General features: G+C 40.3%; 1 protein-coding gene across 3 annotated transcripts in view; it reads right to left on the reverse strand.

Annotated features, from left to right (window-relative positions):
* The window catches only part of LOC118909697 (fatty acid desaturase 2-like protein FADS2B), a 32,080-nt gene that overhangs the window by 3,367 nt on the left and 13,213 nt on the right, over nucleotides 1-15,500 (reverse strand). For 2 of the 3 annotated variants that reach the window (XM_036880421.2, XM_036880422.2), the window contains exons 3-10: nucleotides 14,649-14,846; nucleotides 13,230-13,331; nucleotides 8,712-8,837; nucleotides 6,023-6,083; nucleotides 3,301-3,377; nucleotides 3,008-3,105; nucleotides 1,917-2,013; nucleotides 71-150 (exon numbers count right to left, since the gene is read on the reverse strand). In XM_036880421.2, coding sequence (XP_036736316.2) covers nucleotides 71-150; nucleotides 1,917-2,013; nucleotides 3,008-3,105; nucleotides 3,301-3,377; nucleotides 6,023-6,083; nucleotides 8,712-8,837; nucleotides 13,230-13,331; nucleotides 14,649-14,846 — 839 coding nt within the window. The remainder of the gene's footprint in view (nucleotides 1-70; nucleotides 151-1,916; nucleotides 2,014-3,007; nucleotides 3,106-3,300; nucleotides 3,378-6,022; nucleotides 6,084-8,711; nucleotides 8,838-13,229; nucleotides 13,332-14,648; nucleotides 14,847-15,500) is intronic. The other variant, XR_005023732.2, reaches the window with a different exon arrangement.

Genomic DNA, 15,500 nt, shown 5'->3' on the forward strand with positions numbered 1-15,500 from the left:
CCTGGACTATATGGGGGCTTTTATATGTGACAGTCTTTTCCCTTTATTATGGACTATTTCTATCACTCACTGGTGCTCGATTTGGAAGTTCAGGTGCCCAGTGAACCAATCATTGAAAAAGGACTGTTCAACATTACAGGTGGCCAAGACCTGCAAAGAAAAAGCTTACATTAGATGTAAATTAGCCTGTCAAACAAAGAAAATGTATGTTTATTCTTTAATTCAATCAATCATTTAGAAAATGTTTATCAAGTACCTATTTAGTGTAAGAAACTGAGGGATAAAAATGATACACGGTCCAGATCTCAAGGAGCTTATAATTTAAAAAGGCGAGAAGATAGTTCGCTAAGAAGTATATACAAGGCAACAAAAAGTATGTAGGATTTGAGGGGCTAACTCAGCATCAGCCCTTGGATACAGAACGCTAAAATGTCATGGATGAGGACTCTGGCAGATGGAAGTGGGATTGTTGGATCTTGGTAGAGATTATAGTGGTTAGGATACCATTTCTACAGAATGGACTCTAAGGACTTCTAAGTGGGGAGTAAGGCAGTCAAGGATTCTAACCAAGGGTTCTGTGCACAGAAGTGCATTTCAGTGTAGGTACTTTCTTTTGTAATCGAGTGTACTGCATTTTATGCATTTAAAAACCATTATCCTAAGAAGGAGTTCACAGGTTTCTTTAGACTGCCAATTTTATTCAATGAATATCAATGCCTTTCTAAGGTTTAATTCTGGTTGGGGTTGTCATTTTGAATATTATTTTTGTGGTTGTTCTATGTCAGTGTTTCTCAAAGCGTACTTTAGAGCATCTTGGGGTTCCCTACAATCCTTTCAGGGGATCTCCAAGGTCCAGACTATTTCCATAATATTTCTAAGATAGTATATGCCTTTTTCATTCTCATTTTCTCATGTTTATACAGTAGATCTTTCTAGAGGTTACTAAACATGGGATGGTATCATCACTCTGATGTGAACATGTATTGTTTTTATTCTTGTTATCTCAAAATTAAAAATAAGTATCTTAAAATTATGTTTTAATTTCAAATATAGTACATATCAGTGGATATAGCCTGCATAAACTTAAAGTCTTTGAGGTTCTCAATAACTTTTGAGAGTGTAAAGTGGTTCTGTGACCAAAAAGTTTGGGAACCACTACCGTACACCCTTTTGGAAGGCCCACTGAATTTGGAAATGAGTTTGGAGAAGGAAGCAGTATAATGGTTGGATTCTCCAGTTAATTGTGGTGTGGTCAGGGGAAGGCTCACGAAACAGGGGTATCCAACTGATCACAACTCTGTCCATCATAAACAGCATGCTTGGCGAGCAGGCCATGTCTCCTTGTTGGGCCTCTTGAAACAGTGAAAGTCCAGGGTCCTTCTAGGTGTAAAATTCATTGCATAATTCTGAAAGTTTCAGGTTCACTTAAAAAGCTGTGTTATGTAGGGGCAGACGTCACCAAACCTTTTCTGTAAAGTGCTAGACAGTACATATTTTAATTCTCTGTCACAACTGCTCAATTCTGCTGTAGTATGAAAGCAGTCATGGGTAATATGTAAATGTATGAGCAAGTCTGTGTTCCAATAAAACTTTATTTACAAAATCAGGCAGTTGGGTGGCATTGGCCCTTGACTGTAGCTTACTGACCCTCAGTTGAAGAGCTCTGAAATCAAACTGCCTAGGCTTAAAATCTGCTTCTACCATTTATTAACTGTGTGATCTTATGTAAGCTAACTCAACTCTTCATGCCTCAATTTTACATTCTTTAAAGTGGGGATAATCATGGCACCTATCTCATGTAGTTACATGCAAAGCAGTGGACAGAGCCTGGACCTGGCCTACATTCAGTAAGTCTGGTAGCCAGGCTTGAAATCAGCATGCTTTGAAAAATCCTATTCTGGGAACTCCATTATTACCTGAGTGCTGAGCCAATCTTGGTTCTCCTCTCTGCTCATTTTCATTGGTATGTGGCTCATCTGGGTAACATATGCAATCCAGGGACTTTCAAGAAACCTTTCAGAGAATAATAAGAGGAAGTGATGACTCGTTGGGGTTATCAGTTCCCATCACTGGGCTTGCTTAACCACTGGCAGATCTGACTGAGCATTGAAGGAAATGGAAGGAACTCAAAGGTTTCAATAAAATAGTGGTCATATATTTTCTACTTTGGAGGCCCTTTATGTCTTGAGATGATACAGTAGGCATCAGGTCACACAGCCTAATGTAGGGGAGAGTGCCCTCAAAGTTTGCTGCAGCATTGGCCCAAGGGTCAAAAAATACCGAGGTACTTAAGGGCATGTGCAAAGTGTTTGACAGCCTTGAATTTGTCATCAGACAGGGCTGGGTTCAATTTCTGGTTTGGCGTGCACTGTCCCTTATTTGCGTTCTAACTTTGAATAAGTGATTTTTATCTCTCTCTGATCTTCAGTTTCCTTAGCATAAAAATGAAGATGATACTATCTACTTTACAGGGCTGTGCAAAGATTTCATCAAATGAAATAATGCACAATGCATGTAAAGCCTTTGGCAAAGTGCCTGATGCATAGTAGCTATCATTATCCTTGTTATTATGTAGAATTAAAAATAATAATGTGAAGGAATGAGGATGAATTGGGAAGTTGAGAGGGTTATTCAGTGGGAAGTCATTTTGGTCTTGGGAAAAATCTCTAGTCATAAAATAACTTAAAAAGATTCCTGCTCTTCCAGTATCTGGCAAGGATTATGATGTCCAGCTGGATTACAATTTTAAAGGACTTGGGGATCAGAGGGAATACTGCAATTGGGACTTAAGCAAGTGGTAAAAAGATTAGGTAAATTCATTTTCTGAGGAACCCTTCTTATTCAACTATTTCAACTATTTATTTTTCTCACATTTTCTTGGAAATGGCTCAGTTACAGAGAATGGGGCATGGTGCTATACTCTTCTGCTAATCACAAAAAGCTCAGATAGGGAAAGTAAGAGGACCATGTAGGTTATGGGAATAAGAGAATATTCTTGCTTTCTTACTTGACCACGTATATGAGCAACAAGGTTCCGAAGATTCCATAGAAAGGGCCAAGTGTGATGAAATAGCGGATGTAAAAGCTGCTGACCCAGACGATGTCCTGCAGAGAGAAGTACTTGAAAGTTAAATGCCCTGAACGCAATTTCATTTCCTCTTCTTTGGGCTAGGGTCTGGCTGATCATGGACTAGCTGAAAATCTTATGCCTATCGCTGAAGGAAGCTACATGTGGAAAGGCCTAGGTGTTTTCACTTCCCCTTTTCTGCCTGATCGGGTTTCATGAGTCAAGTTACTTACCCACCAGTACCTTCGGAGGTACATCACTTGCATGGATTGCAGGTTGAAATACACAGGCATGAGGAAGGGGAGAGCAACTGAAAAAGAACAACAACAAAAAGATGGTTAATGAATGAGCAGAATGTGACCCCCCAGTGCAAGTCACAAGGAGTCTGTGTCCTTAACCTACCACCCCTGGAATGTGCCCCTGAGAAGGGACGTGAGCTGAAGATCCTGGACTCTGCTGGGCTTTTGGAGTCTTTAGGCTGAATCAGGAATTTGGTTCGAGTTCCCTCAAGGGGATGAGGGAAGCTTTGGCGGTTTGAGTTATTTTTGGTGGGGACAACCCAGAAGAGCTTCTGCTGTGAGCTTTCAAGTTCTCTCAGGGTCCATGGAGTCCTTCAGCCCTTCCCAACACTTAGGATTGGGCCCTGTCACAATATAAAGTGTTAGAAATAAAGGTGTACTCATTTCCTGGCCAGACAGCTACTTGCCTGCTTCTCCCCAAGGACCCTAGAGGCTGCCTAGAGCACAAAGGAGTCCTGCAGAGACGCTTGGGTTTTGACAGCTCTCTCCTTGACTGAACTTTGGTGGGATCCTTTGAGATCTTCTCCACTAGGCCTCAGCATTGGCCTGCAAGCCCCCAACCTCTTCAGACTCTCAGTGTAAATGACTTTTGTCCCTCTACCCCAGTAAAAGACTTGAACAAATACTAGCATAGTTTCTGACAGCTCAAGTCTGCACCCCCGGGGTGACCTCAGCCCCCTTAAAGTTCCTGCCTGAGCAAGTTCAACATGATCAAATGAATTTACTGTTTGTTCAAGCCAGAACTTGATCAGAGGCCTCTGAACCTTACTTTTCTTAGAGTATTTGTGTTGGAAAGCTTATCCTTGTAACACCTGTTCTCTTTTGCCTTGGGATGGATCTTCTGTAACCCAGAATGTCTTTCTCAAGGACCTGGGAGTCATCCATGTGAAATGTAATCATCGAAGATAAGGCCCTGACTCCTGGTCTCTGTGGGAGGCGGGAACCTAACTCTGCTAAGCGCCAGGTCACAGACACAGACAGCCTACTCAGCCTGACCAACTTCCCTTCCGGGTCTTTCAGCCATTTCCTTCAGCATGCTCCAGTGTTCCAGAAGTCTCCTACCTCTTGTGTCAGCAGATTTGAGCTCAGTGTATACTGAAGTCCCTTTCCCCTCCTTGGGAAGCCTGGATAGTCTGCTTTGCCACCTTTAACAAATGTCCAGCTATGCCTATGATTTATTTGGCCCTGAAGTGCTGAGCTGGCATTTGAAGAAAAAGGCCACAATGCAAAGCTGCTGATGGCAGCGTAGTTTGTGAGGTGGGTATTCTGCAGTGAATCCACACCATTCATTCATTCCTCTGAAGCCAAGGGCATATCGCAGCTCTACAGACAGGGGAGGAGAAGATACTCCAACAGCTTTTTCTTTTGTGAACACACATCTAGTTAGGCTGGAGATCAGCTACCTTTCAAAACAGGGCACCAATGTCCTCATTCGTCTTTTTGGTCATGCACAAGGAGAGGGTAACTACCATAGGAGGAGGTTGCAGAATTCCAGCAGTGAAATGGGGGCAGAAGTGGCAATTTACCCCCCATATCTCAAAGAAATGGGCCCATAGGTCATCCTGGTGAGGTATGTCACAGATGGCCACTGGCGGCCAGCACTTGGGCAAATCAGATCATCTGCAATGGAGTTTCTCAACTTGGCACTGTTGGCTTTTCGGGTCAGATGATTCTTAATTGTTCGGGGCTGCCTGCTGTATTGTAGGGTTTTTAACACCATCCTGGCTTCTACCTAATGGATGCCAGTACCATCTCCCCCTGTGTGGTGATAACTAAGAATGCCGCTAGATATTGTTAAATGTCCCGCTGGGAACACATTACTCCTGGCTGAGAACCACTGATCTAAAGGAAATGTTTGGAACAGTCCCTGAATTTGGTTGATTTCCCAAATGTGAATGCATGTTTGAAATGAGCATATTTACATGTTCCATGAAACCTTTCTTTCTGAGTTGTCATGAGTTTGATTTTGGTTAAAGGCAGAGCATTTTTGCTTAAGATTTTTTTTCAGTATCACAATCATTCAGTTATCCTATTTTCTTTCAAACCTGAACCCACATTTAGACTTATGATATATATATATATATATATATATATATATATATATATATATATATATACAGACACACACACACATATACATACATACATATATATATATGTATGTCTCAATCCACCAAAGTATCTTCTACAGCTGTATGTAGACCGTGGGGCAACCAGCTTTCTTCCACACAGAAGCTCTGCAGGTGCCATTTATTCCTGAGCCTCTACTTTTTCCGACACCAGCATTCATTTCCTATCTCTCTTTCCTCACTAACCAAATACCACTCTTCTTCTTGATGGGTATTCCGTATTTCCAGGATGAGAGCCCCAGATGCAGGGCCCCCTGACTGGCAACCTACCTTCCATCCTTCTTAGAGCACTTCCTTCCCTGCCCAATATCCAGAGCGATGAGATGCCTGATAAAAGTGCCTATTTGCTTGTTCATTTTCCTTTTTATATTTTCACCCCAGTAAGTCTGAAATAAGACTGCTTTTCTTAGTCACAGTAAGACAGGAGCTAGTCTGTCTGTGAGAGGATCCCGGACATGCCTTCTGCTTTGACAATGGCTTGCTTCAAGGAAGTTGAATGATAAGGGATGTGGCTCCAAGAGACTCACCCATGTAGAAATACAGGTGCTGCTTTTCGTAGTCGATGTATTTTATTTTCTTCTTGCCGTACTGAATGGAGAGAGAATAAAACAAAAGTAATGAGAGACAATACTTCTGAACATTACACTCAAGGACGTCTGTGTGCGTGCGTGCGTGTGTGTGTGTGTGTGTGCGTGTGTATGTGTGCACGCTTAAAATCTCTATGGAAAGAGCCATTTGCTAAGAGTTCATTGGCTGTCAAACTTGAGGCACTAGAAGAACAAGAACTAGAACAGGAGGAAACATTGTGGCATCACTTTGCTTTAATGAATTGTGGGAAGTTCAGTGAACACATAGTTGATTTATTCCAGGACTATGGGGACTGTGATGTTTCTTTTTCTTCCCATGGAATCCATTTTGAAATTTTTTGTCCTTATGTGTAGTGGAGTAGTGATTGAAAAGGAGCATTTCTTATGAGTTTCTCTAGCTCTTTTTCCGTTGTGTTAGAAATCTGCTTGAAGCGCAGTCTCCATCTCCCATCCATTCATTCGACAGTTATTTTCTGAATGGTAATGTGATAAGAGATGTAAGCATCATCCCTCCTATACATCTCTTTTGTATTCTCCTCATGGATCTCACACTGAGACTTACTATTTCAAAAGCATGATGATGTTATATATAATCTTACTATTGGGAACTTGATACATTTCCTGGGAGTCTCTTAATTAATGTAGTTTGTACTCAGAGCACAAAGACAGCAAACACCCTGAGAGGAGGTATAGAAGCAACGGTTACATCAAGGTTCTATCTCTAGTACCCAGCAGACACTCAGTGAGTATTTAATTGAAGGAATTAATGATAATTCTTATCCACTCTATATTTTTACTGTATTTTCCCTCAGTTACAACACTATGGGCAGTGTTTGATTCTTGTTTTCCCCATTCTTTTGACACCTTTCCTCCTACATTTGGATTTCTTCTCTTATTTGGATAGTAGGGTTGATCCTTCTATTGCTGTCCTAAATAAAAAGAAATATCATGGGGATGAAGTATAATAGCTATTGCAGTTACTCCTAAATTTTCAGATATTGCAATAGTAGGAAACATGGAAGAGGGAGTGGGTGGAAAATTCTTGGGAATTAGCCAATCTAGGTGGACTGGTTTTGAGCATCACTTTAAAGGCAGAGTCTAAGCCTTTCAGGAGATGAGCATATGTAGCTCATTTTCTGAAAGATTTAATTTGATTCTTGTTGAAGGAACAAATGTTTGAAGAAAGTGATAGGAAGATTATCAGTAAAGTGGGAAGAAAGGAAAAGTTCAGGGCTTATCAGAACTACTTTTGGTGTGAAACAACTGAATTTTAGAGTTTATGTAATTTTAAATAAAGTCTTGTACAGTAGCTTCAAAACTATATCATATAGAATTTATAAATATGGAAGCTTATGTCCCAAGAGCAGCTGTGAAAAGTGGAGACATGGTCTCCCTGATTTGTGAAGAGGCAGCATATGTATTGAATACAGCTCTGAAAAAGGCACTTCTGGAGAGATTCAGGCTGCTTCATGAACTCAAGGAAGACAAATCTCTACTGCTCTGGGAGGATGATTAGAGAAATCAACGTGCCAGGTTTAGTGATGAGCGTAGGAGTCCACAAACATCCAACTTGTTGGTAGCGTCATTGTCAAAAGCAACTGAATCGTGATCACAACCAAGGATTTTTTTTTAATCTAGGCAAAAGACTGTTTCCTAATTGGAAGGTTGAGTCTTCTAAAGCAGGGCAAACCTATTTTCAAAGTGTTGCCAAATATTTGGTTTATGTACTACAAAGTCCAGGTAGCAGTTAACAAAGCTACACTCTTTTATTCTTTATGAAGCTCCTAAATTCTTCCAAAAGGATATGGCAGCCTCTTCTTAACTGCCCAGCTCTCAGGGTCCATCATTTCCCCGTGAGGAGAGATACCTTTCTGTGGTTACTTTGTTGAAAGAAGACTCCCTTCTAAATAATTTGGTAATAATTCCTTACGTGATGATTTTAAGTCAAAGTTTAAAAAAAAAGCCAATAACTGAGAAATTCTGGAGTTGACTTTTTCCTCCCTTTGCTATTGTTTAAGAAGTCTAAATTAGAGGTGGATTCTCTTAATATCTTACAAGGCATTTGGGCTGTGGTTCACATATAAATGAACCAAAATGAGCATGAACCCAAAATAGCAGCATTGCCTCTTCTGACATACCTAGAATTGGGGTGAAATAACTAGATAATTAGATGTTTGTGATTAGGCTCTTATTGAATGTACTGACACATCTTCTCTGAGTGATGGTCTTCATGTCCTTGTTACACTTGGGGCAGTGTTTAACACTGCCAATCAGTCACTGGTTTTGCTCTCTAACATTAGCTTGTGTTGCCTCAGAGGTAGTGATGGTTACTGGGCAGGGATCTGTCTGTCATCAGGATTGCTTAAGAGAGTGATATCAGTTGTTGATGTAGGTGGTTGAACTGGATGATTTTTAAGGTCATGGAGTCATACACTCCACATATCCTTCTATTTCTACAACCCCAGACTCAGTTCTTTCAGATCAAAATCCTGGACTTTAAAGGAGAGATGCTCTGAGAACATGCTTAAAGCTGGAAACTCCAGCTTGACTTTTCCAAGACAAGGCTGTAGCCTATTCTAGGGACCACTTCCAGGAACATTTCTATGGGCCCCAGGATTTCTCAACATACTTTGACAGGTTGTGAATCTCCAACCAGAAAAAGTGGGCCCACGTCAATATCTGGGTCTTTGGGGTAGATGTTTGGTTTTACATGATGCTGGGAATGTCGGTAATTCCACCAGTTTGATGATAGACCCTGTGGAAGAGAGGGTTCATTAGTTGGAACATTTCTCTCCTATGATTTCCTTTATTCTCAGAGTTTTCTATATGCATCCCCAAAGTCAAAACAAGATTGTTGAGCTTGGACTTGACCCCACTACCACGTCCCAGAATCCTTCTCTGGGCAGAGGCTCTCAAAGCTTAGAAATGAATAATTATTTGACCCACGAACACAAATTCAGGTAAAAACAACTCCCGTTAATGAAAAAATCATGAAAACCTATTGAAATGAAATGTTTTTCCATTCTTTTTGTGAGCGTCATCTAAAAAAAAATTGCAGGTAGGTGGGGCAGAGAGTATTCTTTACAAATAAAGAAACTTTAGTTCTAAGACTTTAATTCATTCTGGGGGAAAAAAATGGCCCAAGGAATCCTACTTCAATGAATATTTCAAAGAATCATGGATCTGAAGTTGTCTTCCAGGGGGGCTTGGCTTAGATCATAGCATATTTAGGTTTCAAGCTGTCATATAAAAATAAATGAGAATAAAAATATTTCAGTCGACGCCAAGCTCAGATCACCTGTGATTAGGTTGTTCATGGTTTTCTGTCTCTCAATGAATGCCTGAAGGTTTTAACAAAAGTATTTAATAAATACTGCTGTGTCGTTTGGGCAAATTACCCACCCTTTTTGAAGCTCAATTCCATCTTCACTAAATATAGCATAATGACATTACCCTCCATGGGCTGTTCAGGGAGACATGAGATGCTGAATATAAAATGTTGGCATATCGAGATATGCATTTAATTTCCCTTATTTTCCCCATGACATTAATCATTTACAGAGGAATAAGCAATAGTAGTAATTTTTAATTGTATATTTGACATCTCTCAATAACTGGTCTCTACACATTTTAGATCTGTGCTGCCTAATACAGTAAGCCACGAGCCACATGTGGCTATAAGCACTGAAAATGTGATCAGCCAAATTAAGGTGGTCTCTAAGTATATAATACATACTGGAATTTGAAGACTTTGCTTAAACAAGGAATGTAAAATATCACATTAATAGTTTTTGAATTGATTAATGTTGAAATAATATTTTGAATGTAAATGGAGTAATAAAGTTACCTTTTAAAACATGGCTATTAGGAAATTTAAAATGCCATGTCATTTTAATGTGACTTTCATTATGTTTCTTTTGGACTACGCTTGTCTAGACACTATCTATGGTAAAGGGGGATGGCTATGTTTGAAAATCTGTAAGTTTTGAACAGCACTGTTTTTCCACAGTCTTTGTTGCAGGGTCCTCTCTGACCCCGTTCATCTGGAGTGGTATTCTCTTCTTACCTCTAACATCCCTGAATTTCCTTACAGTGGAATCTTCTCTCTCCAGCCCAGATTGCTCTCCTGAATCTCATGCTTGAATGTGCAGTCACTTTCCAAGCATTTTCTTTTGGCTGTCTCATGCTATCTCAAACTCATGGTGTGCTCATCAATTTCTACTCCCTCTTCAGGGGCTCCACTGCTTTCTGCACTTTTCCCCTCCGATTGTATACCACCTGCGCATTTACTCTTTCTTAAACTGTGCATTTACTCATTCATCCATTCATTATTTATTTTGAAGTATATCCCGTGTATCAGATATTGAGCTAGGCATTTGGGATATAAAGATAGACATGCTAAAATGGGATTCCCACATTTATGCAACATATAATATATTGGAAGCAATACACAATTAAACAAGGATGCTGTGAGAAGCGATGATTCCTTCTTTCCGTTAAATTCTCTGAGAGCCAATATTTTGGCCCTCTTCCACCCTTTTCACCAGCCACTATCTGTGGACATTGGTAATATAAGAGGCGGGTTTTGATTTATGATAGGTCAGGGGGCAGTTCTTGACAGTTCAAGGTTCTGGAGCTTAGAATCATAGTCAGAATAATTTTGGGTGTGATCTAAAGCGGCTGGCTACACCCTGGCCCCTCTGTCTGGAAGCTGCAGTTACTGGAGATAGGGATAGAGTGATCCATGGGGAAGTGAGGATTATCATGCATGCAAAATAGGCTGCCTCTGTACCTAGTTCCTATAGGAACCACCCATTCCTCATTTCCAAGTTAGGTCCCTCCTTGGTGCACTACAAGGAATGTAGGCTTTGGGCTGAAACCACCCTGAATTAAATCCCTGCTACTAGGTGTATGAACTTGGACAATTTCCTCATCTGTTAAATGGATGAAGTTACTGAAAGGATTATAGGAAATAACATGCTTGACATCCTACATCTCCCCACCGCCACCCCAATGTTTTAGGATGTAGTCATGGAAGCAGTATAAACCAGATTTTCAAGGAAGGTCTTAATTTCAAATATTTTGCTACTTATCCCTATAATAACACTTGATTCTTACAGTTTTCAAAATGTGCTTGCAGGAGATAGTGGTGGTGTTGAAAAAAAAATGCTATAGGGAGTCCATTTTTTTTTAGCATTGCCCAGAAGCCCAGAATGTAGGCAGACATAATGGTTTATTTTCAGAAGGGCTCTTTCATTGTACAAACACTTCAAAATCTAGAACATATAGGTATTTGCACAGCCACTGAATGAAAATTCCAAAGAATCTCAGTATCTGTTCCTTTTCCAAGGGGAAGTGAAATTGACATAAAATCAAAATTTGAAATATAAAGTTGTTATGCATGTATAAGGCAAGGGTGTTGCTGTTTATATTATGATTTCCTTTCTTACCTCCCTCCTGCCCACCTTCTCTTCCTACTGGTCATTTTCTCTCCTGCACATAGTCAAAGCCTATATTCATTTTGCTCACGAATTACTGGTTTTGCCTGCGAAAAGGCAGAGCACACTTAATATGCTCTTAGAACCATTTCTCATTTATCTACTCTGTTCACAAGTCATTGAGGTTATATTCATTTCAATTAGAGCAAAATCGTTTCTGGAGACAAAATTTATATAGAGAATACTGTGTACAAATTTGGACCAATGAGAGTGCAGTGATTTGTTAAAAGCAGCAAGGGTAGAGCTGATATGAAATATTTCAAATAACTGGCACACAATCAATTACCAGTTTCCTCCAGGCTGGAGGAGGCTCACTTTTCCTCTGACTTCCTCAGAACTGGGGAAGGAGAGTGGGAGGGTCTTTGTTTTTTTCTGTGGTAAAGTTTGCTGAGTGAATCCAGAGACACTCCATCTATTTAACACTGGTGGAAAGAGGGTGAAAGGGTGTGTCTACAGGAATTTCTGGTTAGATGAAACTTGTCACATAAAATGACAATATATTATTTATGCTAACCATTTTGAGCAGCAGGCAAAATTCTAATATGAACCCAGATCCAACTCTGTGTTACTTAATCTAAGGCTCAGTTTACCCAGCTGGAAAGAAGGTTGATAACACAGTGATTCGAAGTATCTTCCAATTCAATATAAAACCACAGTGTTAAGGAAGAACAGCTAGGTTCTGAGTCAGTGCTTATAAGTTTTTCCTAAAATGACCTGGCTTGAATGCAAGGATTTGGCTTAGTGGGAGGCTTGGAGGCATTTTCCCCACTTCAGGGTGAGAGGTCACCAAATCCTAGAAAAGCAGAGATCTAGTTTAATTCCTAATGTAAGAAATGAGAACACTGAGGTGAGATGAGAGACTATCTCACTGAGGGATAGATTATGACTTACTCAAGGTCACACCGTGAGCATTCTCAGATGCAGGACTAGAAGCCACTCTCAGTAGCCATGTACTGTTGCCTAGGTTTGTTCATTCATTCATTCGACAAATGCTTATTGAAGGCCTGCTGTGTGCCAGGCACTCCGCTAAATGCTGCAGTGCAGTATGCATAGGACAGTGCACCTGTCCCAGAGCTTACATTAGGAGGGAGACCGCTGACTGCCATCATTACCACCTGCCTTTTCCAGCAGCCTTGAGCAGAGGCATCTGCCCTTCTTGCCTTCTCTTTCTCGTCACTAATTCTCTATTCTTCTGCATCCTTTCCTTTATTTCTTCAGAGCCCCACTTCTGCTGGATTGCCCTGTGTCCCAGCAGGAAATGTCCAGACCCCTTCTAAGGATATTCCCCTTTGCAGTTTTACAGGGCACATCTTCATTTCTAAAGGCATAATCCTCCTTGTGGTTTCTTAATGGGGTGTCAGGGATTGGACCAAATAGTTAACTGGGGTAAGGAAAAATATTAGAACTTCCTAAATAACAATAAACCTTTTCCTCTTAAAAATTAAAAAATTCTTATCTTAGCATGTGTATTATAATGTTAATAATATTACATATTAGTACATATATGGTATCTGCACTGTTAGCATATTTACATTTATTTGTAAATTTATTTGTGCACGAACATTGTTTACTGATACTTGTGCACAAACTTGGAAACTGCTTCTTTAGGAAACAACATTTGAGGACTGTACTCAATGAATATCTTGTACCTTGAGATGACACATCACGACTTTATGCATCAGGTGGTTCCACTTGGACTTCTTAAATATGGAAAGGTGTCCTGTGTCATGCTGCAGAAATGAACTCTGAGACTAAAAGACAGGAAGTCATTGTTAGGGAAGTTGGAAAGTCAAGAAGAAATTAATAAATGAGCCGGCCGGTACATTCAGGAGCCTATTTGAGAAGAACAGTGCGAGATACCACCTGACCTCAAGCCAAGGTACCTTTCTGTTTCCCACATGTTGCATTCTTTCCCCACTTCTGTGCCTTTGTGCATGGGGTTCTCTCAGCCTCAAGCACTCTCTGTGCCACTGTCAAGACCATCCAGTGTGGAGTGGAAAGAAGTATGGTTTTTGGAGTCAGGTGGATTTGGGTTCTAAATAATTTTTCACTGCTAATGAACTGCACAGTCTCTTGGCAGGTTACTTAGTAGCTCTGAACCTCAGCTCTTTATTTGATAAGCAAAGATAATACTTTACTCATGGACTGTTGGGCAACTTAAATATATGCCAAGTGTCTGGCTTATGCTAAGCATTAAACAGATGTTTGTTTCCTAAAGTCACTTTTCAAAGAATAAAGCAGGTTGGTTTTTCAAGAAAAAAGTTAACATAAAATTCTGGAATTAACATTGATGTTAATTTTTCATAAAACCATCCCCAGCTGCAAACAATTCTTTCTGTTCTAGCAGCACACGCTTGTCCTTCTTCTTGGCATCAATGTCATTCTGTCATGTGGTAAGCTTGCTGTTTGAATGACAGTCTCCCTCACTGGATGACTCTTTTCCCAAGGCCAGGGACTAGGTACATTTCCCTTCATGTCTACGCTGGAGTGTTGTGCTCACAGAAGGCCATGCTCAGAGATTCATACTTCATTTAACAAAGATTTAACAAATGCCTTGTTATTGATATATAACCAGTCACTGGTTATCATTCATGGCAGGATCCATATGTCTTTATTCTCATACAATAAGATGTACTTATATTATCATATAATAAGATGTGCTCTGCTCTTGAAGAATTCATGCTCTGATGCATGGGTAAATGTTGATGGGTAAGTGGATGAAAGATAGAGCGTTATATGGCTGAGAACAGGACTTCAGTTACTGAACCTGTGTGGCTGAAAGTGGGCTGAGGAGACACTATCATGAATTAAATCTTTTTCCACTGCCAGTCACTAAGCTAGGTGTTCTGCATATTAACTTGTTTAGTCATCCTCAGAATATTCCCATGAAAAAATTGTTATCCTCATTTTACAGGCTAGGGAACTGGGGTGCAGTAAGGTTTGGTAACCTGCTGGTGTCAAACACTAATGATTAGCTTGCCAAAAGTGTCAGGCAGAAGCTGACACCAAACTAAAGAGAGATGGAAAATTCTGAGCCTTAAGAAGCTATTGCCTAGATTCATGCTTACCTGAGAAACTGTGAGAAGAAGGGAAATAAATATTGTGATAGGCCAGCCAGTGCCAAAATGCCACAGCATAAACCAAGCCAGAGTTTCCAAAATCAAAATCTGGGCAAAGTGAAGGAAGAAGAACATCAGGTTGGCGTTGAACATGTTCATAGTCTCTAATGTTCTCCGCAATTCTTGGAAGTCTTCCACCAACTCGGACTGTGAAATAAATATTCAAGGAAGGAATTAGTTTCTTCAGGGCAAAGGGAACACATATCTATTAGCAGTGCAGTTCACAAAGTGTTTCTATGGCATCAGCTGCCCAGTATAGGTAAAGGTCTCCTTCATAGAAGATGATGATCATAGAAAAATATAGTTCACTTAGATTAGCTCAGAGGATGAATTTCCTGTGAGCTGCTCAATGGATCCCCAGAAACAAGACTGGGTCCCTGCTGGCATTAGTTTGTGTCTGCTATTTGGAGGGGTCCTGGTCCCGTGTATGTATACAGTGCATATGTACACGTGTGTGTATGTACCAGCTTGCCATTTCTCCCAGTGCAAGGGCGGGGAGAAACATCTCTCAGCTTTATGACTACAGTGAGTTTGAAACCAGGCCAGTTGAGCGGTGACCAAGGTATAAGAAAGAGAACAGGATTTTCCAGATATAAGAAAGGAAAGAAATTTGAAATAGAAAAAGAAAGAGCTATGAACATATTTCTAGAAGCCAAAATTTTCACTTCAAAATTCACTGATTCTTAAAAAGTCCATTGCCTGGGAAAAGTCTGGGTGGGTTCATCTCTTAAGCCTGTATCAACCTTGGAATTCTGGTGGCCAGAGGTAATTTTAATAGGTCACCTCAAGAGTATCTCCCAG

Source organism: Manis pentadactyla, chromosome 9, assembly GCF_030020395.1.
Source record: "Manis pentadactyla isolate mManPen7 chromosome 9, mManPen7.hap1, whole genome shotgun sequence".
NCBI lineage: Eukaryota > Metazoa > Chordata > Mammalia > Pholidota > Manidae > Manis > Manis pentadactyla.